The 26,218-nt window shown below is 48.5% G+C and overlaps 1 protein-coding gene across 15 annotated transcripts; it reads right to left on the bottom strand.

Annotated features, from left to right (window-relative positions):
- Positions 1 to 5,219: 5,219 nt before the first annotated feature.
- On the bottom strand, positions 5,220 to 25,764 carry LOC123038668 (putative F-box protein At3g10240). 15 transcript variants are annotated; one of them, XM_044462233.1, is made up of 6 exons: positions 25,381 to 25,723; positions 25,067 to 25,206; positions 19,695 to 19,808; positions 8,174 to 8,673; positions 6,444 to 6,647; positions 5,220 to 6,317 (listed from the first exon to the last, which is right to left on the bottom strand). In XM_044462233.1, the coding sequence occupies exons 4-6, from the start codon at positions 8,303 to 8,305 to the stop codon at positions 5,535 to 5,537; spliced, it is 1,119 nt and encodes a 372-aa protein (XP_044318168.1). In that variant the 5' UTR covers positions 8,306 to 8,673; positions 19,695 to 19,808; positions 25,067 to 25,206; positions 25,381 to 25,723; the 3' UTR covers positions 5,220 to 5,534. The 15 variants fall into 15 exon arrangements, 13 of the variants coding, with proteins under 13 accessions (XP_044318168.1, XP_044318140.1, XP_044318158.1 ...); XM_044462205.1 differs by having other exon boundaries at positions 5,220 to 6,647; positions 8,174 to 8,339; positions 8,472 to 8,673; positions 25,381 to 25,719; XR_006417934.1 differs by lacking the exon at positions 8,174 to 8,673 and having other exon boundaries at positions 25,381 to 25,762.
- Between the last annotated feature and the right edge of the window lie 454 nt (positions 25,765 to 26,218).

Genomic DNA, 26,218 nt, shown 5'->3' with positions numbered 1-26,218 from the left:
CATAGAAAGTTGATTGGTCCGGCCCATTAAGCATGAGCGCTCCATCGTTGCTCCTCTCACTCGCTCGGGTCGCTCGTTGCTAGATCCCATGTCGCTAGTTGCCGCACCTCAAAGAAAAAAAGTCGCTAGTTGGCATTTCTAAAAGAAAAGGTAGCTACTCCCTCGTCTGCTCGTTTCAATTTAATTTATTTACCAAACTTCTAACTAAAATAAAAAGTAATTTACGGTCAAAATTTAATGAACATTTATTTACACAATCTCATTATTATTAACAGATAAATCACAAGATAACGTACTACGACATCTATATCCTGTTGCAACGCACAGGCACTGTTCCAGTTAAGTACATGAAAACGTAAGGTTGACATTTTACCTTTCTTTCCACCACCCCATCATCCAACCTTCCATGTATATGATAATCAATCACCTTAATTACTTATCTTCTGAATAAATTCTACTTTAATTTACTTATTAAGCTTCTAATCAAAATGTAAGGTAATTCATGAGCAAAATTTAATAAACATTTATTTACACAATCGCATTATTATTGACAAATAAAACACAAACTAATATACTAAAATACTTATTTTTCGTTCCAACGTACGTGCATTGTTCTAGTAAACCAAAAAAGGGTGGCATTTTTCTACTGGTGCCTTAAGCCCCCGTTTCTTTGGGGTTATTTAGGGGAAGCGCCTGTTTCTTCGTTTCCGGCAAACTAGCGCACAAGCTCCACCTTGGGCCTGGCCCATTTTTTTGCGTTCGTGAAACATCAAAAATAGTAGTGTGTCGGATTTGAAGGAATTTCCAGTAAGGAGAGCAGGCGATCGCTCCTTCGGGAGCCTCCCAACAATCACTTGGGGTGGCTGAGAACGCGTCACTTGGCACGCTCTTAGTTGTTTGTCACGTGTCTCGCTCTGGGCACTCCCCTCGTATTTTTTAATATTTTTTCGCATGCATTTTTGACTTTTTGGACGGGTTTCTTCTGGGTTTTTTGCTTTTGGGTCTTCCACCGCCCTTTCTAAGCTTTTGGGCGGAAAAATAAAAAAAAATACTTTCCACATGAAAAACACGTTTTCTTTTTTCTTTTTTGCTTCCGAGAGAGGCGTGAATTTGCTTTCGTGAGAGGCACGGCCGTGCCTCTCGAAAACAAAAAAAAACTTGTGTTTCTTTTTTTTCTTTTACTTCCGCAAGATGCGTGGCTTTGCTTCCGCGAGAGGCATGGATTTGCTTTCACGAGAGGCACGGCCGTATGCCTCAGAATAAAAAAATGTGTTTTCTATTTTTTTCCTTCCGTAAAGGCATGATTTTGCTTTCGCGAGAGACACGGCCGTGCCTATCAGAAAAAAATGTTTTCCTTCCGTGAGAGGCACAATTTTTCTTTTGTAAGAGGCACGGTTTTGCTTCCGCGAGAGGCATGGCCGTACCTCTCGGAAACGGAGAAAAAAATGTGTTTTTATTTTTTTTTCTTCCGTGAGAGCCACGACTTTGCTTCCGTCCGTGCCTCTCGGAAAAGGCTTTCGGAAAGGGAAAAAAGCGTGTTCCCGGTTCGGTTTTTTCATCTGTTTTTTTATCCGGTTCTTTCGTGAAAAAAAATTCATCAAAACCTATCAACATGGATCTAGTTTTAAAGGTCTCAATACAAGGAATCTAACGGTGAAAACGGTTTAAGATTTGAATGCATGATTTAAGAGATAAAATATTTTGAATAAATTAATCTAAAAAGAAAAAGAAAAAATTTCATAGTTCGCAACCTGGCGAGGTGGAAGTGATCTTTGAAATCAGTACTCCTCAATTAATGATTTCATCAAATGGGTCTCTTCAGTGCCGATTCGTGGTTCCGGCGCCCACATAGAAAGTTGATTGGTCCGGCCCATTAAGCATGAGCGCTCCATCGTTGCTCCTCTCACGGTATTTCCTAAATGGCGCCTGTAGCGCCCGTTTCTTCCTTATTTACAATACGGTGCACACCTCCTCGTTAATTTGGGCCGGCCCACTTTTACTTGTTTTTTGTGTTTCTAAACTGCAAAAAAAAAATGGCGAGACATGGACTCGAACCTGCGCCCCGCGAATTCACATGTCGACTCGATAGTCACTGCACAACATAGCTCCGTGTGATTATTTTCATGTTTGAACTCTTTTCTTCCATACTCATTTTTTTCTATTTTTCTCTGTCCCTTTCTCTTTCTTTTTTCAGATTCTTGAACTTTTTCTTCAAATAGATACATTTTTTACAAAATCCATGATCTTTTTGCAAAAAAAAAAGATTTCAAAATTTTTGAACTTTTTCAAAATCGACCAACTTATTCCAGAATTCGTGAACGTTTTTCAAAGTCGATGAACTTATTCCAGAATTCGTGAACCTTTTTCAAAGTCGATGAATTTTTTAAAATTCATGAATTTTTTTCCAAAGTTTAATGAACTTTGTTCAAAATCGGTGAACTTTTTAAAAAATTCCACAAGCATTTTTGTTTTGAATTTATTTTCAAAACAATGATTTTTTTTCCAATTTGATGAACTCATTTCAAATTCAGTGAACTTCTTTCAAAATCAATGAACTTTTTTCCAAAATCGATGAACTTTTTTTCCAAAATCGGTGAACTTTTTTTCAAATTCGATGAACTATTTCCAAAGTCAGGGAACATTTTTTGAAAACTGATTAACTGCTTTAGAATTTGTGAACTTTTTTATAATTTGATGAACTTTTTTCGAAATTGATGAAGTTTTCTTCAATTTAATGAACTTTTTAAAAAAATGTGAACTCTTTTTTAGATTCACGAATATTTTCAAATTCATGAACTGTTTCTAATGCACAATTTTTTTCCAAATTCCTGACTTATTTTTATTCACGACTTTTTTCAAATTCATGAACTGGTTTCAATGTTTGAAAAGTCAACGGTGCATTGGCACGTTTTTTTTAGCAACCACCGACCGAGGGCGCTCGAGCGAGTTGCGTGTACAGCGATAGATCGAGCGGTCGCTGGTTCTTGGTGGGCTGGTCCAATACACCAGCCACGTGAGCGCCGGCTGGCCAACTGGCGCTTAACGCGCCCTTTAGGAGCTCCCTCCTCTCACTCGCTCGGGTCGCTCGTTGCTAGATCCCATGTCGCTGGTTGCCACACCTCAAAGAAAAAAAGGTCGCTAGTTGGCGTTTCTCCGTTTCACAGTGTAAAATGTTTTTTGACACAACAGAGTAGTAGTTGACTGTTCACCGTAATCATGCACAATTGACAACGTTGTCTGGCTATTAACTTTTACAAAAAAGTTCACGAAATGTTAAACAAATCTTAAATTCCAAAAGATTTAGAAAATAAAAAAAACATCGAATTTGAAAAAATTGTCACAAATCTGAAAAGAGTTCAACGATTTTGAAAAAAAAACTCACGAATTTCTAAAAAACCACTGGTGTTTTGAAGAACGTTCATTGACTTGAAAAATATTCACGAGTTTCAACAAAAATCATCAATTTGAAAAAAAAAAGTTCATCAATTTTGGGGAAAAAAGTTCATCGATTAGAAACATTCACAATTTTCATAAAAAAATAATAAAATTTGAAAAAAGTTCATCAATTTAAAAAAAATCACAAATTAAAAAAAATTCATCGAAGTTTAAAAAATGTTCTCGTGTTTCAAAAATATCATCAGTTTTGGAAAGCTATGCGAGTACATCGATGTGGATACCGTGTTCAAATGCGTTGCTCTATTTCGCCTACACTGACAAGTTATTAGAGACAAAAGAAGAAGATGAAGATACCATGTTCCAGCATCTACTTGTCGCGGCAGACAGGTATGACATGGAGATGCTGAAGCTGGTTTGCGAGGAAAAGCTATGCGGGTACATCAATGTAGGCACAGTTGCGACCATCCTGGCTCTCGCTGATCAGCACCACTGTGTTGGCCTGAAGAAGGCATGCTTTGATTTTCTCAGCTCCCCTGCAAACTGGAGGGCAGTTGTGGCCACTGAAAGCTTCCAGCATGTGTATATGAGCTGCCCATCTGTTGTGATGAAGTTGATTGCCATGCCCTTGGCAGAGTGATGCCCAGTATTTTGGCAATGCTAATAGTTCATGGTTTCTAGATCTTTAACATTAGATATTTTAGTTGCAATGGGTACTTGCCTGGTTTCCAGACTTTGTGACAGTATCAGGTAGTTCTGTTGGTATATGAATGCCTATGTGCTTGCTTTATAAGGAGATGCAAAGTGGCATCACTTTATTTATTTATTTTGCCTTGGTAGTCCATTGCATTTCTGCAGGATTACCAGGCAAATGGCTCTGGTTATTTTGTTTCCTTAGAATGCTTTGGGTTAGTAAAGCAAGGCACCCGTGCTCTTTAATTCCTTATTAGGAGATGTCAAAATAGTTTCATCTCTGTTATGATGTTTGTTAACTGGATCAATACTACAGCACCCTGTTATTTCTCTGCCAAAGAAAGATAGAGTTTCCGCTTAATTATGAACAATACTTAGAGGGTTTCCATGTTGTAATCCTTACTAGTATCTGATTGGAAGGAACCGGGAGTTCGGGATGCAACGGCGTTTTGGGCTTGAAAGCAAGAAAGAGACACCTTGGTGACTATAGTTCTTGGCTTATTTTCTCTGTCAGTGACCATCCTCTAGATAGTCTCTCAGGCTCACGCTTATATATACATGTAAAGAAAACTGTCGCTGGAACCAACACTGACAATCGCAATGCTAGATGCCCAGGAACTGGTGGTCATACAGTGTATGTTTTACGTTCTAGTGGATGCTGCCAAATGGCAGTGACACATGGAAGGAGTGTTTAGGTTTATGAGGGGAAAATGAATGCCTTGACTGATCAAAACCTTTGGTAATTATATTTCACTAAGGAAAAATGTCATCTTGGACAAACAGTTATAATCTCGGACAATATGCAAACAATTCAATTTGCATATTTAGGAACTCACTGCACAATTTTGGAACAAGATGAGAAAAATCTGTAAACTAACATCACAGTAAACAAAATCGCAAGATGCTCAAAAATAGATTTACTCTGACAGCATAGTCAGAATTCAAGTAGGAGAATGATCACACAGAGCTCCGTCGAAACAAGAACTAAAAATACACTGGAGGGTCATGTTATTCTCCTCCCCTCGAAAAATCCTCTTCCCCTAATGAAGTGAAATAAAATGGAAGAATAATAAACGTACAAGAGATAGGCATCTCCAGTCTTTAACATGTGCATATATAAGAACAAGGCGATATCAATATTCAGAACTGATGGATAACAAGTTGTCCATAAAAGATAAATGTACTTGCAACAAGAGATAAGCATCTCCAGTCTTAAACGAAAAATAAAGAGGTGAAAATCCAACCAATTTCAAACATAGATAATATACCCTCACAGTTACCCCACACCAAGAGCTAACAGGTGACCATAATGATTAGCACTAGATGCAGCCGATACATCAAATACCTAGACTCATTCATACAAGTAAGCATTAGCTACTGGAAGGTGTTGCTAGGTGTTGCATATTCTCCATGGCTAAATTTATGAAGACAATATAGTTCCAGCAAGGTCAGTGACCATCTGACGGCCATTCCGCAAAACATGGAACATAAGGTACAGCACCAACGAATGTTTTGTAAGTGCCGATAACATGCACTTTCTTGCTGTCCATATCATATGAGATAGCCTTCCCCCTCCGGTCAGCAAGGAAAATCAAATCACAATCTGGATGAATTGCTAAGGGCTCCACATATTTGCAACAATTCCTTCCAAACAGTTCTGAAATGTTAACAGTATCCTTCAAGGCCCACTTTGCACCACCATAATCCTCAAGAGCCCAAACTGAAAGTTGGCAAACATCAATATTATCATTTATACACCAAGCATACAATCGTCCCTGAGACTGTCCAATGAACGGATAATCAGAGCTGTCTCGCATGTTGCCTGGAATATCAATTTGCCCCCAAACCTTCCCCTCTGTGTCTACTGTGACTATTGAATATTCAGGGGTCATCAAATGTAAAGTACCATTCAGGAAGACAGGAAGACCAACAGGAGCCTCATCAGTCCAACCACTCTCCACCGTAGTCCATCGTCCAGTGTCTGATGAGTAGATTGCCACTTCTGTGAAATCCCAAGTGTGTGTGAGTACCACGAAACTGGAGGGGACGGCTGGATCAAAACACAAATATTCTTCGACTTCATCTTCGTCTTCGTCTTGCAATTGTATAGGATTAGGAGGCAGCTCGGCCCACTTCTTGGTCGCAGGATTGCACACGACAAGATTGTACTCATATTCCTCAACATAACGCGATTCCCAGTATTTGCAGAGAACAAGGCCACCGCAGCACTGCTGGGGGATGAGAAGTGTAAAGCTCTCACGCAAGAAAGAGAGAGAAGGGTCGACCAGGGGCTGGCCTCTTCCAGACAAGTTAATGAAACAGGGGCCGATGCCATAGTTGCGGAGGAAGAAATCTACCATGGTCTTGGGTGACCTCTTGCGGATGTCGGGGTCAGAGCAGAGGGCAAGCCACGGTTTGGACACACACTTGAAGCGGCACAGTGACTTGTAGGGCACCCGGGATAGGATCTCGACAAGGGGGCCCTCAGGAAGGCTCCCAGCAGGGTGTTTCTCGTGCTCCTGCTCCTGCTCCTGCTCCTGCTTCTTCTTCTTCTTCTTCTTCTACAAATAATAGAGACGGGCGTTTAGATTCCTGATACCCTTTACAGAAAAAGGCTTTCGCTCTGCTTTATATATATAGCAACAACCAACATACCAATCGATACAAACCACAACACAACATACCAACACCCACACTCACCCAAGGCCAGATACATAGGTGCCAAAGACCTTCAACAACAACACCCCACACAACTCGAAGTAGACTACAGATCGACAGTGAGCATCACTAAGGAGCCGCCGGAGCCCTTCCCGGAGAAACCGTAAAGAGGTGAAGTTGAATGTCGACGAACCGTGAGCTCCAAGACGGTGCCCACCAAAGCGCCGCCACCACCCAATCCAGTGATCCAGATTTTCATCCAGAGCACGACGAAGGGAAAGGAGTAACCACAAGGGAGACTTCAGGAAGATGACGACGTCTCTGGGCGCCGCCTCCATCGGCCTAGCCAAAGCCAGACATGGTTTTCACCCTGGCAAGCATACTCCACCTACACGGCCACAGAACGTCAAAACACCAACCACCACGCCGCCCACGCGGCCATGGACGCTAGTCGCCTGCACCTAAGCCGCGAGCTCAGCCCACCAGCATCGCAGCTCCCACCACCCGGGCCGCTGCCCGGGGAACAAGACACCCCATAGGCCCTCCAAGGCTGCGAACAATGTGCCGATTGGCAATCTCCGACCGCCGACAAAGCCGCCAGCGACTAGAACAACCAGATCGATCGGGGAGCCACCAGATCGAAGAAGAGGTGAAGCGGGAGCGGACCATGTCGATGACCGGCACCCCTGCCGGTGACGGGTGGCCCGACCGCTTCAGCGCCACCCACCTCTCCCAGACGTGACCCTCTTGCGACACCCAACCTCAACTCCCGGCCTGGATCTGCATCTGGCAGGGACCGGCCACACGCCCAGCGACGTGAGGTGCCCGAACGGCCACACCCTGTTGCCGCGAGAGGACCCAGGGACCTCCACAAGAGTAGCTCGCCAACGGCCAGATGCCGGAGCATGTCCCGCAGCCTCCGCGAACCGACCCGCACCATCACCATGGACCGCCACCACGTCATCACAGCCTACACCCACGCAGTTGCCAACATGGCTGCTGCCAACACCCCGCGCCGCACACCGACGCCTAGGGGCCAGATCCGAGAGGATCTGATCGGAGACCACGAAGGCGCCCACCCCCCCGATCTGGAACCACCCGGCCCCCGCTTGGCCCTGCGCGACACCAGCACAGCCGCACCACCAACCCTCCCACGGCGCCCCTGCAGCTCCGCCGCATCGACCCACCACCACGCCACCGCCTCACTCCGCCGTGACCTAGATCTGAGGGATGTGCCCCCGCGCCCTTGGGTGCCCGCACCACCCAATCAGCCGACAGGGCTTCACCCGGCGGCTTCCTCGAGCGGCGACAAAAGGGGAGGATAGGAGGTATGGCGATCCTGCCGGATTTGGGGCTCCGTCCGAGTCGCACGAGCGGGTTCCCTTTCATGAATCAAAGATTGGAACAAGAAACAGGCGGTAGAGCAAACCTCAGAAGCTACGGGAACAATGAGGGGAGGCGGCGGCATAGGATAGGACGAAGCGCCCTCGTCACGGCGACCGGTCGCCAATGGATGGTGCTGCCCCGTGCAGCCATGCTCGCCTCCTCCTCCTGGCGGCATCGGCTCCTTGGCTTGGGGATCAGTGCCTCGAACTCTAGGGTTTGGGAAGGGGAAAAGTGTGTGAAATTCTTGCTTATAGAAATAAATGTAGGGAAAAATAAATTACTTTCCTCCAATTTGTTGCGAATTAGATTGTATGACGGTCAAATAGAAGAGAAAGAATTACCATAGTTCTTTTCCCAGATTTCATTGTACTTATAACATACTCTTTTCAGTTGACTGATAATGCTTCCGCTTTTTCCAAAAAGGAGAAAGTTAAAAAAAGTAGGAATTGATTATGACTGATAAGCAATGATGATGATTGATTAGCATTACAACTACATGTTTTGAATCCAGGCCTTGGACAACAATTTGGTCCATTGCAATTCCTGAAAAACGACACGATCATTAATATTTTTCTGAACACTTGTATTTACAAACCATGCTTACTCATAAGAATGTGATACGCGTGGCTGAATAAAGGGAAATGGATAGAAGCTAAGTAATTTCTACTCCCTCCGTTTCTAAATATAAGACCTTTTAGAGATTTCAATATGGACGTATATTAGAAAACTAGTTCACTGCGCGCCCCACCCCGTCATCAGTCCTGTGTTGCCTATGCTTGCGCCCCAAAACGGTTGCTGACTTTGTACAACTCTGTAGGGCGCGCTACGGCAACTTTTCTAACCACGCTTGCTACTTAAGGCCTCGTGCACAGTATGGAAGGAAGAGGAAAAATGCACGGTGCACAGAAACAATGGGTCCCTTCTGGTTTATTTTTCTCCCTCCAAGTTTGTTCTTCACTGTAATGTGTGTCAACTCAACAAGAGTGAGTACACCCTTCCTGCTACAGACATATTTTAAAGTATAGATTCACTCATTTTGGTCCGTATGTAGTTCATGTCGAAATCTCTAAAAGGTCTTATAATTATGAACGGAGGGAGTATATCTGGTAGGAACCGGATCCCTACCAGGGCGTGGTCTCAGGTTGTAGGGTGGAAGGAGGGATGGCGTTGAGAAAGGCGTGGTCGCCAGCGCTGGGGCGCCGTCATTGCGTGCGCACGCGAGAGAGAGGAGCGCAGGGGCGGCGGCTAGGGTTAGGTCTCCCGGCTCCCTAAGGAAGCCGAGCAAATATGATTGCTTCTTGCTTAATCCCAAAATGGGTCCTTACACGAGTTTATATAATCCTCCTAATAAGATAACTGGGCTAAGCCCCTAATAACGACAAGATAAACTGGGCTACAACTAACTGGGCTAAGCCCCTAATATGCTGGTCATAACATCTCTCCCCGCCTGCACAAACAGCTCGTCCTCGAGCTGGAAGGCGGGGAAGATCAACGGTCGCCAAACACCTCCACGTCAACTGGGGCGGGCTGGTTGCCGAGCCCGGCGGCGGCGGGGTCCTCCTCAATGTAGTCTGCAGCCTCCAGGTAGAAGAGTCTTGAGCAGACGTGGCCAGGTACGTAGGGCTCCTCGCAGTTGAAGCACAACCCTTGGCGGCGGCACTCGAGTTGCTCGGTCGAGGTGAGCCGGCGGAACTGCCATGCCGCAGCCACGGCGAGGGGTGCCGCGGAAGCCTGGGCAAGCCGACCCTGCGTGGGAACTTCCGGCTAGGGTGGCGGCCCAACGGCCCGGGGCGGTGGCGCCTGCTGGATGGCCACCGCGCGACGCTCGAACGCGCGGGCGTAGTACATGGCTGTCTGAAGGTCCTGTGGCCCGCGCATCTCCACGTCCACGCGGATGTGGTCCGGTAGGCCGCCGACGAAGAGCTCAGCCCGCTGTTGAGCCGAAACGCCGGGGGCATGGCACGCCAGTGCCTGGAAGCGGTCGGCGAAGTCTTGCACCGAGGTGAGGAACGGAAGACGCCCAAGCTCCGCTAGACAACTCCTGCGTATAGGCGGACCGAAGCGCAAGAGGCACAAATCGCGGAAGCGCTCCCATGGTGGCATGCCACCTTCGCCCTGTTTGAGGGCGTAGTACCACGTCTGTGCGGCTCCTCGGAGATGATACGAGGCGATCCAGGTGCGGTCGGACGCGAGCGTGCGCTGTCCCCTGAAAACTTGGTCGCATTGGTTGAGCCAATTCAGGGGGACGACGGTGCCGTCGTAGGTCGCAAACTCCAGCTTGGAGAATCTCAGCGGCGTCTGGACGTGGACGATGGCGGGTGCGCCTCGTCAACACAGAGCAGCGAGGATGACGGGGCCGAGTAGGCGGGCATCAGGGTGCCGCCTTGGAACAAGGGCCCGTCGACGCTGGCAAAGGGCTCGGCGGAGCCCGAGGACCCGCCAAACTGCATGGCCGGGTGCGTCGCCGGCGGGGGCAGCACATGCGGCCCGACCAAGGTCGTCGTGTAGACCGACTCAAGGGACCCAGCGAGCCAGCCCGGTAACGAAGACGGCGACGGGGGGAACTGGACCTGGTGGATGGGCACCCCCGGGCCCATCGTCGGGATGCCCAGGGCCGCGGTCGCCGGTGGCAGCGGCTGCAGCTGTTGCCCCTGCTGCATGGTGGAGGCGCCGGGGTTCGTCACTGGTGACGGCTACCACGGCAGCTGCTGCATGGCGGCGGCGACAGGGGTCACCGAGGATGGTGGCTGCCATGACGGCTGCTGCGGCGGCGGGGCAGTGGCGAAGGGCACAGGCGGCTGCGGCCCATAGGATCTCGCGAGGAACGTGTAGATGCCCGTGACCGCCTGGGTGAGATCCCGGATGACAACCGTCATCTCCTCCGGGGTGAAGACGACAGGGACGGGCGCGACGGAGGTGACCGGTACCAGCAAGAGCGGGGCACTGGCCGTGGTGGCCATCGGGGCGGTCTTCGCGTTCGGCAGCGGGAGGGTCAGGGTGGGCGGCAGGGAGGACATGATCGCACCAAAGCTATCTGATACCAAAGTGGTAGGAACCGGATCCCTACCAGGGCGTGGTCTCAGGTTGTAGGGTGGAAGGAGGGATGGCGTTGAGAAAGGCGTGGTCGCCAGCGCTGAGGCGCCGTCGTTGCATGCGCGCGCGAGAGAGAGAGAGAGAGAGAGAGAGTAGGGGCGACGGCTAGGGTTAGGTCTCCCGGTTCCCTAAGGAAGCCGACCAAATATGATTGCTTCTTGCTTAATCCCAAAACGGGTCCTTACACGAGTTTATATAATCCTCCTAATAAGATAATTGGGCTAAGCCCCTAATAACGATAAGATAAACTGGGCCACAACTAACTGGGCTAAGCCCTTAATATGCCGGTCATAACAATATCAGTATCAATATATGTTGTTATCCTATGCAAATTCTCCCCAGTACATGCCCACAGTTATTATAAACAAACAATGTGCTAAACACACTTAAATATATAAATATTTGTAGAAAGGAAACTCATGTTAGTTTAAGCAGCCCATGGTCAGGGTAGAAATGTCTGATGTAATCTAAATGAGTAGGTATGCTTATACAATGGAAAATTTACAATAACAACAACAAAGCCTTTAGTTTCAAACAAGTTGAGGTAGGCTAGAGATGAAATCCATAAAATCTCGCAACCAACTCATGGCTCTGGCACATGGATAGCAAGCTTCCACGCACCCCTGTCCATAGCTAGCTCTTTGGTGATACTCCAATCCTTCAGGTCTCTCTTAACGGACTGCTCCCATGTCAAATTCGGTCTACCCCGCCCTCTCTTGACATTCTCCGCGCGCTTTAGCCGTCCTCTATGCACTGGAGCTTCTGGAGGCCTGCGCTGAATATGCCCAAACCATCTCAGACGATGTTGGACAATCTTCTCCTCAATTAGTGCTACCCCAACTCTATCTCGTATATCATCATTCCGTACTCGATCCTTCCTCGTGTGGCCACACATCCATCTCAACATACGCATCTCCGCCACACCTAAACGTTGAACATGTCGCCTTTTAGTCGGCCAACACTCCGTGCCATACAACATTGCGGGTCGAACCGCCGTCCTGTAGAACTTGCCTTTTAGCTTTTGTGGCACTCTCTTGTCACAGAGAATGCCAGAAGCTTGGCACCACTTCATCCATCCGGCTTTGATTCGATGGTTCACATATTCATCAATACCCCCATCCTCCTGCAACATTGACCCCAAATACCGAAAGGTGTCCTTCCGAGGTACCACCTGGCCATCAAGGCTAACCTCCTCCTCACACCTAGTAGTACTAAAACCGCACATCATGTACTCGGTTTTAGTTCTACTAAGCCTTTGTCTCCATAACTCTAACTTCCTATTTACCCCCGTCCGACTATCGTCAACTAGCACCACATCATCCGCAAAGAGCATACACCATGGGATATCTCCTTGTATATCCCTTGTGACCTCATCCATCACCAATGCAAAAAGATAAGGGCTCAAAGCTGACCCCTGATGCAGTCCTATCTTAATCGGGAAGTCATCGGTGTCGACATCACTTGTTCGAACGCTTGTCACAACATTATCGTACATGTCCTTGATGAGGGTAATGTACTTTGCTGGGACTTTGTGTTTCTCCAAGGCCCACCACATGACATTCCGCGGTATCTTATCATAGGCCTTCTCCAAGTCAATGAACACCATATGCAAGTCCTTCTTTTGCTCCCTATATCTCTCCATAAGTTGTCGTACCAAGAAAATGGCTTCCATGGTCGACCTCCCAGGCATGAAACCAAACTGATTTTTGGTCACGCTTGTCATTCTTAAGCGGTGCTCAATGACTCTCTCCCATAGCTTCATTGTATGGCTCATCAGCTTAATTGCACGGTAATTAGTACAACTCTGAACATCCCCCTTGTTCTTGAAGATTGGTACTAATATACTCCGTCTCCATTCTTCTGGCATCTTGTTTGCCCGAAAAATGAGGTTGAAAAGCTTGGTTAGCCATACTATCGCTATGTCCCCGAGACCTTTCCATACCTCAATGGGGATACAATCAGGGCCCATCGCCTTGCCTCCTTTCATCCTTTTTAAAGCCTCCTTCACCTCAGACTCCTGGATTTGCCGCACAAAACGCATGTTGGTCTCATCAAAGGAGTTGTCCAGTTCAATGGTAGAACTCTCATTCTCCCCATTGAACAGCTTGTCGAAGTACTCCCGCCATCTATGCTTAATCTCCTCGTCCTTCACCAAGAGTTGGCCTGCTCCGTCCTTGATGCATTTGACTTGGCCAATATCCCTCGTCTTCCTCTCTCGGATCTTGGCCATCTTATAGATGTCCCTTTCACCTTCCTTCGTGCCTAACCGTTGGTAGAGGTCCTCATATGCCCGACCCCTTGCTTCACCAACAGCTCGCTTTGCGGCCTTCTTCGCCATCTTGTACTTCTCTATGTTGTTTGCACTCCTATCCAGGTATAGGCGTCTGAAGCAATCTTTCTTCTCTTTAATCGCCTTCTGGACATCATCATTCCACCACCAGGTATCCTTATCTTCGCTTCTCCTTCCCCTGGACACTCCAAACTCCTCCGAGGCCACCTTACGAATGCAAGTCGCCATCTTCATCCACACATTGTCCGCATCCCCTCCTTCCTCCCAAGGGCCCTCCTTAATGACCCTCTCCTTGAACACCTGAGCTACCTCCCCCTTGAGCTTCCACCACTTCGTTCTAGCGACTTTGGCACGCTTATCCCGCTGGACACGAATCCGAAAGCGAAAGTCGGCAACCACCAGCTTATGTTGGGGTACAACACTCTCTCCAGGTATCACCTTACAGTCTAGGCACGCACGCCTATCTTCTCTTCTCGAGAGAATGAAATCAATCTGGCTAGAGTGTTGGCCACTACTAAAAGTCACCAGATGTGATTCTCTCTTTCTAAAGAGGGTGTTAGCTACAATCATGTTGTAGGCTAGAGCAAAGCTTAAGACATCTTCTCCTTCTTGATTCCTGATGCCATAGCCAAAGCCCCCATGCGCCCCTTCAAAACATGTGTTAGATGTACCCACGTGGCCATTGAGGTCTCCTCCTATGAAGAGCTTCTCACCAATCGGTACACTCCTAACCATGTCTTCCAGGCCTTCCCAGAACTCCCTCTTGGTGTTCTCATTGTGGCCTACTTGCGGGGCATACGCGCTGATAACATTGAGAACCAAGTCCTCAACTACCAGCTTGACCAGGATAATCCGGTCCTCACGTCTCTTGACGTCTACCACTCCATACTTGAGGCTCTTGTTGATCAAGATGCCTATGCCATTTCTGTTTGCAGCCGTCCCCGTGTACCACAGCTTGAAGCCGGTATCCTCCACCTCCTTTGCCTTCTGTCCTCTCCATTTGGTTTCTTGGACGCAAAGATATCAACACCTCTCCTCACCGCTGCATCAACTAGCTCCCGAAGCTTCCCTGTCAGAGACCCTAAATAGAAAAAATTGCATACTGATAATACAAAAGAATCACATTTGCTGTAACAAACCTTATTAAGCCAACATAAAATACACTTAAGAAATTTAGACAACTAAAAATCTTTATATACCATAAAATGGACCATATGGTGGTAAAACATAAATCTACATACCAGCAACATTGGTTGGCAAACCCAACATCCTTCTTAATTGCAATATAAATCAAACAAAATGAACTTTATTCTGTCAATAGTGTCTGAGCCTAAAGAACAATAGTGCACTTCTGAGAACAAATACTATAATTTAGTAAAAAAATGTCAGAACGTACCAAATTATATAAATTTAGTAACTTTATTCTGGCATCACACACCAAATTATATCAATCTCCTTATTTTACATACACCTCTTATTTTGTTGTAGATTAGTAGTCCAGATTAAATTCAAGCCGTTAAAACTTGCGTCCACCAGATAGATGGTTAGATCTTTTTCTTTTTATTTGATAACCATTAAATTTTCTAGGGAGTCTCTAAAAATATAAATCATAGGTATGCAAACAGTGACGGACCCAGAAACTTCTCGAAAGCTGAGGAAGAACAGAAATTAAGGTGCCCATCTCCGAGCGGGCTGAGCTCCGCGCCGCGGCGCGCAACCTCGAGCCAGGTACTCCAGTCATCCCCGCCGGTTCCGCTACATGTTCGTTCTCAGCGTTGGAGTCTATTCCGCTCGGTCATCTCGCCAAAGTCGCAGCAGATTCCGATATAGTGTTTAGGGGGGAAGTCGATCCCCCCTTAGTCCAAATCACGACAATCCAGGTGCGGGAAGTTCTCGATGGGCGGTTGGCCGAAACCCATGCCCGCTTAGCTACTCCCGCTTCGGTGGCGGGTGGCCCCATTTCGGCCTCCCAGCCATCCGGCCAGGCCGCGCCCGCTCCCCTGGAGATCCGCGGCCGCACCCGGTCTCGCACCGCCGCTCTCCGCGCCCAAAGCGCCTCCCGTGTCCTGGGGTCAAGCAGCCCCTCTATGGTGGTTTAATGCGGACCCTTTTCTGGAACATTCGCGGTTTTGGCCAGGATGGCCGACACCGCCAGCTCATCGAGTACATGCGTGATGAGCGGATAGACATTGTAGCAATCCAAGAGACCATGCGAACTGAGTTCACCCTGTCCGAGCTTGACCATCTTATCTCTCACCTGTTTGCCTGGCATTGGCTCCCTTCTAGTGGGATCGCCGGGCACTCTGGTGGCATCCTGTTAGGTGTCAAGGATGTCACCTAAGAGGTGGGTAGCATGGACCGGGGTGAGTTCTTTGTGAGCATGGAGCTTTTCGAGAGGGCGCTGAACTTCAAATGGGAGATCATCATAGTCTATGGCCCTGCCGACCACCGTCGTTCAGCGACATTTCTTGAGGAGCTCAAGAATAAGGTGTCCGCCGCCCGCTTCCCGGTCGTCGTGGGCGGCGACTTCAACCTCCTCCGATTTGCGGAGGACAAAAACAACGATCTAGTGAACGTCCCGCGGATGCAGATGTTCAATGACTGCATTGCTGACCTCGGTCTGCGGGAATTAGATAGGATTGGTGCCAGATTCACCTGGACCAATCGCCAGGCCGTCCCGACCCGCTCCGTCCTGGACCACGTCTTGGTCTCGCCTGAGTGGGAGATGTGGTGCCCCCTTGCCTCCCTCCGCGCCATTACTCGTATTGGCTCGGACCACGTTCCCCTGCTGCTCTCTTCTTAGGACGAATGCCCTCCCGTCGCCCCCAGGTTCCGCTTCGAGACGTTCTGGCTTAACCAGAACGACTTCTCGAAGGCCGTCCGTGATCGTTGGCTGGAGGCCCGCAGTGCTCCTCACAGGTCCATCTCTGTGGTGGATGATTGGCACTTCTGTGCCAAGCGCTCCCGCCAATTCATGAAGGGCTGGGGTGCCAACCTGGGGCGGGATCTCCGGGACTGCAAGCAGGCCCTCCTCGCCTCTATCCAGGCTCTTGACCTCCGGACTGACTCGCTTGGTCTATCCGCTAATGAGTGGTTGCAGCGGTATGACCTGGAGGACCGGCTCACGGTCATCTATACGGATGAGGAGGCTTACTGGCGGCTCAAGGGGACCCAAAAGTGGGTTCTCAAGGGGGATGCTAACACCACATACTTCGAGGCCATCGCGAATGATCATCGTCACCGTAATACCATCCCATTCCTGTGGGATGGTGAGACCCTCCTGCAGCGACTGGCCGAGCTTCGCGCTCACGTAGATGGCTTCTATAAAGCCCTTTTTTCCGCTCCCCCGCGTGGGGGCTTGGCTCTTGCTCCCCTCTTCTGGGCGGGCGCCCAGTGTGTTTCGGACGCGGAGAATGCGGCCCTCACAGCTCCGTTCACGGAGGAGGAAGTTTGGCTTGCGATTAAGGGCATGAACCCTTCGTCCGCCCCGGGGCCTGATGGCTTGCCAGTTAAGTTCTTTCAGACCTTCTGGCACGCTATTAAGCCGGAGGTCATGGCTCTCTTTGAGGAGTTCTATGTGGGCACCATTGACCTCCACCGCCTTAACTACGGGATCATTACTTTGATCCCCAAGGTCCCGGGCGCCTCCGACATTCGCCAGTTCCGCCCCATTACAGTGATCAATGTGATCTTCCGCATCCTCGCAAAGGGGTACGCCAATAGGGTGGCCCCTTTGGCCGACCGCATCACTCATCCAGACCAATCCGCCTTCATTCAGGGTCGCTATATCCTTGATGGAGTCTTGGTCTTCCACGAAGTCCTTCACAAGGTCAAACCCAAAAACCTCAAAGCAGTGTTCCTGAAGATTGACTTCCATAAGGCTTACGACACGGTTAGCTGGCCCTTCCTTCAGGAAGTATTGCTTCGGAAAGGTTTTGACGATCGTTGGGTCTCCCGGGTCACGCAGTTGGTGTCGTCGGGCCACACCACGGTGAACATCAACGGGGAGATCGGCCCCTATTTCCCCACCTTTTGTGAGGTTAGACAGGGTGACCCCTTCTCCCCGTTCCTGTTCAACATGGTGGTCGATGCCTTGGCTGCTATCCTGGATAAGGCCAAGGCCGCCGGCCACATACTCGGCATCGTCCCGCACTTGGTGGCAGGAGGGGCTGTTTCGCTCCTCCAATATGCCGATGACACCATCATTATGATGCAGGGTTCAGAGGCTGAGATCGCGAACATCAAATTCCTCCTGCTCTGCTTTCAACATCTGTCGGGCCTCAAAATTAACTTCGCTAAAAGCGAGGTGATGGTCTTGGGCTATTCCCCTTCAGAGAGCCAGAGTATCGCTAACCGCCTAAACTGTCGGTTGGGGTCCTTCCCCACTACTTATCTGGGGATTCCCATTAGTACTCGCACCTGACAGTGGCCGACCTGCGACCCTCGGTCCACAAGCTGCAGCACCGCATCGAGCCGTGGCAGGGCAGGTGGCTCTCTAAGGCGGCCCGCACGATCCTCATCAACTCGTCCCTCTCCAGTCTTCTCCTATTCATCATGAGCTTCTACAGCTTCCCCGAAACGCTCCACCATGAGATTGGCTCGGTCCAAGCTAGGTTCTACTGGGCTGGCGAGGGTGATAAGCAGAAATACCACATGGTCCGCTGGACTGACATCTGCAAGCCCCGGGACCAGGGTGGTCTCGGCATCATGTCCTCCAAACGCATGAACCTGGCCCTCCTCACTAGATGGTTGTGGCGCATTGCAAACGGCGATGGCGGCTTGTGGCTGCAGATCATCCGCCGCAAATACATGCGCGACCAGCCCCTCGCATTCTGCGTTAGGACGGGCGGTTCCCAGTTTTGGCAGTCTGTCGTCTAGCTCCTCCCGGTCCTTCGCATTGGGACCACCATCTCGGTTGGCACTGGATCGACCACGCTGTTTTGGTTCGACCGCTGGGCCGGTGATCTCCCATTCGCGGCCCGGTTCCCTGACCTCTTTTCCATAGCGGTCGAACCTAGGATCTCCGTCGAGTCGGCCCTTATTGACTCAGGGCGCCTCGCGTTCCGGAGGCCATTTGGGCCACCGGAGGTTGCCCTTGGCATGAGCTCCTTGATTCTGTGGCTCTCCATGAGCCGGACTTGTCGCAGCACCACGATGACCGCCTGTCCTGGCATCTCGAGCCCTCTGGCCGCTTCTCCACGAAGTCTCTGTACCGCGCCATCGCTCCCTCTCCTGGACCGGCTGTCCTCGATTATATATGGTCTATCCGCGTGCCCCTCAAAATTAGAATCTTCATGTGGCAATGGATCCGTGGCCGGCTCCCCTCGGGCGTGGAGGTCCTGAAGCGCCAGGGTCCCGGTGACGGTATCTGCCCCCTATGTGGGACGGTAGAAACCTCGAATCACATCTTCTTCTCGTGCGTGTCCGCCCAGTTTCTTTGGGGCTGCCTCCGAGAGGTCATCGGTGGTAACTGGTGTCACACTAACTTCCCCGATCTCCTCTCTGAGGTTCAGACCTCCCCCTCGACAGGCCGCCACATTAGGTGGCTGCTCATTGGGGTGCTCGCTTGGACGCTGTGGACTGTGCGAAATAAGCTTGTCATTCAACGGGTCCCCCTTCGACATGCTACTGACGCTGTGTTCAAAATGTGTGGCTACTTGCAGCTTTGGCGGCCGCTTAGCCGTCACCAGGATCGCGATGCCATCACCTCCATCATTGCCGACCTTCGCTCGATGGCTCTCCGCTTGGCGCCGCCGCTCCCTCCGCCACCTCCTGAGCCGGATTAGATCCTTTGTTGCTGCTTCGGATGCTGCGGTTGACCCGCCTCCTTTGTTTATTTCCAGGGCTTGTTGAGCTGTGCCCTCAGCAGAACCGTTTGTACTTTGTGTTGTGGTCTTTGTGTGTGTGTGGGTGTACCTTGTTGTACTTTGTGGCTCTGGTGGTTTGCTTTATCTATAAAGCGGGGCGAAAGCCTTTTTCGGCAAATTAAGGTGCCTAAGATGCTAGTTTTTTCATAAAAATCACCGTATTAATCATCTAACATAAGACACAAGAGATCCTAAATTAGTCCCCGGATACAAATAACAAATATGATCATTCTACAATTTTTACAGCAAGGTATTAACTTTCATGAAATCCTATGAAAAGAAGAGGGTTAACTGGGAAAGAGGTAGACACTCACTAATACTGAAGCACATTCTCTGTCAAACAAAACACTTCAGCCATCTGAAATTAATATCCTTGAGGCATAACCGCAGGAACCAACAAATTTCGAAAATTTGAGCCCCATAGCCATCTGTATGCAAAGAGAGAGAATGTGAAATAAGTACTCCCTCCGTCCCAAAATAAATGTCTTAACTTCAGTGCAACTTTGTACTAAAGTTAGTACAAAATTGAGACGCTTATTTTGGGACGGAGGGAGTAAAATCTAGTGGTTAGTTACAACTTCACTAATTAGTCCCTTCACTTTCATTCTGATACTTTGTGAACCATTTTACGGAAATACATAGAAACAGATCAGGAATAGATAGTGAAAATGATAAGTCTCTTCACAAAAAAATTGAATTCATAGTAATTTTGACGATCGTCAGGGTGAACTTCTATATGAGAATAAAAGAGCTACAGCTGCACTACATTCGCCACATAATGGATTTACTATTCGCCTAATTCTCAAGACAATATCATGGCCACAGTTCCATATTGGTCCAAACTACCAATGCATATAAGTCGAGTTATTTTGCGGAAACTAATGCATGCACATGATTCTATTTATCATTCAACATTCCGTGCAGGTAGGAACCCGATACAATTTTTCCACCTTAACAAACAACCTGCAAGGTGATCAAAACTACCAATTTTCCACGTCTCTTGCTTTTTATGGGAGCACATATAACAATTTGATTATACCCTTCCAATTATGGTTGTAGTACTGTCACCCTCACAGCTGCAGAACCAGGGAATAGGAAGCTAAAGGAGGCCGAGAGCGGCACCAAGGGAAATGTTTGAATAACAAGTGGGCCATCTGAGAGTGTCTTGTTCATTTGGGCTTTCAGCCATGTAAGTGTGAGGGCCTGGTGGGCTGAGTTTGTGAAAATGTACGAGCTATATATAAGCTAGACCGTTGGCTGGATTTGGCAGCGACTAAATGAAATAGCTCACATCTCCTCCTACCTCCTATCTCTCTGGTTTCTTCTTCTTCCCCAAGTATCCCCTTCTCGATCCGAAATCTGAGCGAGAAATCCTCAGTAAGGATATGACAATGGTAGATGATAATTATGAGTATAATCCGTTGATTCCGTTCCACACTGAGCCAAATTACTACAGAAAACTGAAAATGTATGTTATGCCATTTAGCATATATGTACTCAAGACTTGCTACACTCGTATAGTATTACAAAATCTCCACATTCATCTAAATAGAAAATTCCAAAAAAAAGATGTTGGCCACAAATTTAATGGACTCTTATGATTACGAAATGACAACCAATGGACTCTCTTTATCTGATAATGTTTCTTCTAAAGAGATGTTAAGACAAATCAAGTCATGCATGGCATATTGATCCAAGCCTAACAATCCATATAGACAGATTCTTTTTCCCGAAACCAATCCATAGTAATTTTTTCCCATATTGTTATCAATATTCAATAGAGCATTCACCTTCCTACCTGATATGCTACTTGGTTCAGAAAAAAAATCATGAATCTTTTTTCACCCTAGAATAAAACAACCTCCCAAGTGATCAAAACTAACAAAATTTCATTTATCTTGCATTTTACTGGAGTTTTATATGCCAACTGGATTGGATCCTTCCTAGCATGGTACGTGATAATTATGAGCTTAGGCTGTCCACAGTTGATTTTGAGCCAAATATAAGAGAACAAACATGGCATGTTTCATCACGATAAATACTACAGAAAATTGAAAAACAACCGTTTCTGCCATGTAGCATATCTGAACTCAAGTATGCTACCCTAGTGTAGTATTGCAAAAGAGAGAGAGAGAGAGAGAGAGAGACACTAGTAGAAAATAGGGCTTTGGTCACAGCTCAATATACACATTAGTCCCGGTTGCATTACGAACCAGGACTAATGTGAGCATTAGTCCCGGTTTGAACGGCTAAAGGCATTAGTCCCGGTTCAAATGAGACCTTTAGTCCCGGTTTGAGACACGAACCAGGACTAAAGGGTGCCATGCCCTTTAGTCCCGGTTCTTATCTCAAACCGGGACTAAAGATGAGACCTTTAGTCCCTGTTTGAGACACGAACCGGGACTAAAGGGTGCGATGCCATTTAGCCCCGGTTCGTGTCTCAAACCGGGACTAAAGGGTTCATGTCTTAAACTCTACCCCCCCCCCCCCCCCCCCCCCGCCCGTGTATCGCCATTTCAGTTTTGAAAAAAAAAAATGATAAAAACTTCAAAAAATAAAATCCTTCGACATGTAGTTATATTACTACATCTACTAGTTAGGAAAATTTTAAAACTTAAATTTGGACATGTTTTGCAAAAAGTGTAGGGAAAAAGTAAAACAGCTATAACTTTTGCATACGATGTCGGAAAAAAATGTATAATATATCAAAATGTTCAGCACGAAAATCCAAATCTGATTTTGACCACCGTAGGCCTGTTCGCAAATTTTTAGACTCCTCAAATTCTTAAAGGAAAAAAAGATATGCTCAAATTTCAATTTTTTTGAATTTTGGTTAAATCTGGTCAAACAACTTATTCAAGAAGTATTAGTGTTACTAAATAATTATTCAAGAATATTAGTGTTACTAAATAATTATTTCAGTTTTTTTGAATTTTGGTCAAATCTGGTCAAACTACTTATTCAAGAAATATTAGTGTTACTAAATAATTATTCAAGAATATTAGTGTTACTAAATAATTATTTCAGTTTTTTTGAACTTTGGTCAAATCTGGTCAAACTATGGTCAAACTGTGGTCAAACAATGGTCAAACTACCTATTCAAGAAATATTAGTGTTACTAAATAATTACTGTTTTTTCCCTCAAAAAAATAATTACTGTTTTTTAGAATAATAGTTCAAACTCAAACAGTGAAGCGTGTGACTTCGTGCTCAAACTGAACTCCTGAGGGTTAATAGGATTGACATCTTACTATTGTCAGAAAAACAACAAGTGCAGACTTGGAAACGAGGGGGAATAGAACCCGGAAGTTAGGCGTGCTCAGGCTGGAGTAGTGACCGGCCGGGAAGTTAGACGATTTGGAATGATGAGGAGTGATTAGAGAATAGAGATTATAGATTAAATTGAACAGTGATCAGGGGTGATTAGAGATTAAATTGTAAAATAATTCAAAAATTTGAAAATCAGGAAAAAAATTCAAAAAAAAATCCAAAAAATTTCCTTTAGTCCCGAGCTCCAGACAGCGGCCACGTGGAGGGCCTTTAGTCCCGGTTCCAGAACCAGGACTAAGGGGGGGGGGGGGCTTTAGTCCCGGTTCCAGAACCGGGACTAAAGGCCCTCTAGAACCGAGACTAAAGGCCCGTTTTCTACTAGCGAGAGAGAGAGAGAGAACACAACACAGACTCCCCTCCTCCCGTGTCGTCCCCGCGGGCGACCTAGGGGAAACCCTAGGGCGCCGCCGGCCGGGGACCCCCTCCCTCCATCTCCTCCCTCGCCGCCGCCCGTTCGCGCCGTCGGGCGTAGCCCGTTTGGTGCTGGCGGTGGCGGGGATTCATCTCTCCTTGCTCGGGCGGCGGCGCTGCTCTATCCAGGGGGGGGGGGGGCGGTGGCATGGCTACACGGTCCGGCGACGGGGCTGCTGGTTCGTGGTGGTGGCGTGGAGGGCCTCACAGTGGTGGACGCAGTCATGGCGGCGATGGATCTGACGTGGCGGAGGTGCAGGTGATTGCGGGCGAGCTGGATTCCGGCCAGATCCGGCCGGATCTGGCGCTGGGGGCCCGGCTGGTGGCACGGGACGAGGGAAGGGGCTCATCATGGTCGGGGCTGCGGGTGGGGGCGGCGGTGGTTGACAGCCAAATCAGCTCGGATCTGGCCCATGGTCGTCGGTGGGCGACTCAGGGCTGTCCCTCGGGGTCCCCGCGTGGATGTGGGCTGCCACAGCATGGTGGTGGCTCATGGCGGTGGTCTGGATCATTTCACGGCGGCGGCTGGTCATCTCCGGCAGCGGCCTGGGTTGGCCTTCGATCCCTCTCCTCATCGCCCGGGCACTGCCTTCGTCGAAGGGTTGGCTCTCTCCTAGTTGCGGTCCATCGCTCCTCTCGCGCCCGGTGCTGCAGGACCGAACTCATCTCACACCCGGCAGCAGGACTGAGCTCGTCTCGCGCCCGGTGCCGCAGGACGGGTCGATGGAGGCCATTTTGGCCGGCCTATTGGGTCTCGAAGTTGGGAGCCACCCAAGTTGGTTGGGGTAGCGGCATGCCTCGGATGAGGTGGTGTCAAGGTCTTGGATGTTGGGGCGGTGGCCCTGGGGATGGTAGCGCGGTGCTCAGGGGCAGAGCCCATGGCTCAATGCTGCCCGGTGACCATGGCCGTGTGGGCGGCGTGGTTGCGGGGGTGTGGCGTTCGGTGGCGATGACTGTTGGCCGGGGTGAAAACATGTTCTATCTTCGGACGGACCGGCGACGGCGAAACTCGTTCCCTTCTTGAAGGCGTCGTCGCGGCTCACATTGCCCATCGTGTCGCTCCAGGGGAAACTCTGACCATCGGGTCGGGCGGTGTCGGCGCTCCGGTGTCGTATCCTTCCTGAAGGCGCCGCCTTGGAGCCCACGGTTCATCGTATGTGGCTTCATCTCTTCGCGGTGGTGTGTTCACGGTCGAGGACCCCGGCTGCTCTTGTAGTGCTCGGGGTGGTGTTGCTGCGCTCAGCGCCTATGTATCCTACCTTGGGTGTGTGCATGTGCTGTGGTGGCATGCGTTTGTATCGGGTGTTGATGATCGTTGCTTTATATATAAAGTGGGGGCGAGAGCCTTTTCCGGTAACACATCACAGCCCCGAATATAGAGATACAAATAGAAAGTTGGCACGTAAGAAAAGTACCAATAAGGTAGAAGAAACAGAGTGACATAATGATAGCTGTAATGTATCTATAAATTGATTTGGACTATAGTTCATCTACTAGAGAAGTCCTACAGAAGAAGCAAGCCAAGACATACCGAAATTCCGGTAGCTCAGGATGGAAGATTTTTCTTTCATAGCACTCCTCGACAGTTTTGACAGGTTAATTTCATATGGTTTTCGCATGTAAAAGTTCCAAGTAACTTAACTATTTAAGAAAAGACATGACCATGTGTTGTGTTCTGATATGGGACTGTATGTAGAAGTGGAACTGCTCACAAATAAGAACATGGGCACGTGTGGATAGAGATGAATAAATCCTGTGATACAGGGGCATACATGATCAAGTAGAGTTAGCAACAGGTCGGTAGGTCGGTACATATGTGTTGATGAGGGTCAATGAGTCCACAAATTCTACATGGAAAGATAATCTGGAGCAATGAGTCACAAAAGCACCCAGCCGTCAATGTGCAGAAGAGGTGAACTTGCATCATACTGGGAAAATTTCTCACCGGAAACAGATATAATTTATCTTCTGCTGAGAATGAGAACACAATGGGATCGATCCCTCGGCGTGGCCACTGACGGAGGCTACAATTGATTCGGAAGCTGCATTATCATCTCATCAGACTACGTTGTTCCTAATAATCAACTGAAACAAACACAAATGCCCGAATTAATAGACCCCAACCAGGATGAACAACCAGAGTTAATTAACCTAGCCAGGAGCAATTGCTGCTGGAGGTGCTGCTGCCGGAGTAAAGAGGATGACGGGAGGGCGTCATGGGACGAAGCAGCTAAAGCGTGGGGAAACCGAAACGTATACCTCCACTGATCGCCGGCGGAAAGTGGCGCATTTCGGCGGATCAGCTTCACGGGACAGCCGCAGCGCCGCGTCGCAGAACCTCTCGCGCCGTCGCGCGCTCGATGGAACCCTACGGCCGCGTCGCCCGCCCTTCGCTTCTCTGCACATGGCCTCGCCTCGTCCCCCCACCGTGCGACCGCATCGGAGTCGCCCGCCGTCTCGCTCTTTTATTTTCGGAAAATACTAAAATCCGAACTTCAGATTTATTGGATTTCCCTTTTTTCCGGGGAGATTTATTGGATTTCAGCCCGAAAGTCTTCCGAACCACTGGATTTTTTGCACGAATCCTAAATCGTCAAAATAGCAACGTCGATGCATTCTTTCATTATTGAAAACTAACACAAGGCCCGTGCGTGGCAACAGGGCATATAAATTTTAGTGATTTGACATTATATTATAGCACAAAAGACCATGCGTTCCAGCGAATACCCCCAAATAAATAAGTGTGTGGTTAGAAACCTAAAAAATATTTTATCAATCAAACAACTTTTATTATTTAGTGGTTCAACTGAATGGTGTCAAAGATACACATCAATATTGTCAACTAGGAAGCGAAAGGGTCTCATCATGCCTCGTCCCCTTCCCGTGCCGCTGGCCACTTCGGCTGCGGCGGCCAACAGATCCGGCCTTCAATGCCGCCTTCCTCGCCGCGTCCTCCTCGCCGGGGCCTGGTCCCCCTACCCGACGCTCCCCTTCGCCCTCCTGCTACGGCTCCAGAACGAGGGGTCCTTCGCCGCCCTCCTCCCCGAGGTCCGCAGCCACCATCCTGGCGGCGTCAGATCCAGCGTCCACGCCGCAT

Source organism: Triticum aestivum, chromosome 1A (assembly GCF_018294505.1).
Source record: "Triticum aestivum cultivar Chinese Spring chromosome 1A, IWGSC CS RefSeq v2.1, whole genome shotgun sequence".
Lineage (NCBI taxonomy): Eukaryota > Viridiplantae > Streptophyta > Magnoliopsida > Poales > Poaceae > Triticum > Triticum aestivum.
Note: the sequence above shows the minus strand (reverse complement) of the source record. Positions and strands in the feature narration are given on the sequence as shown.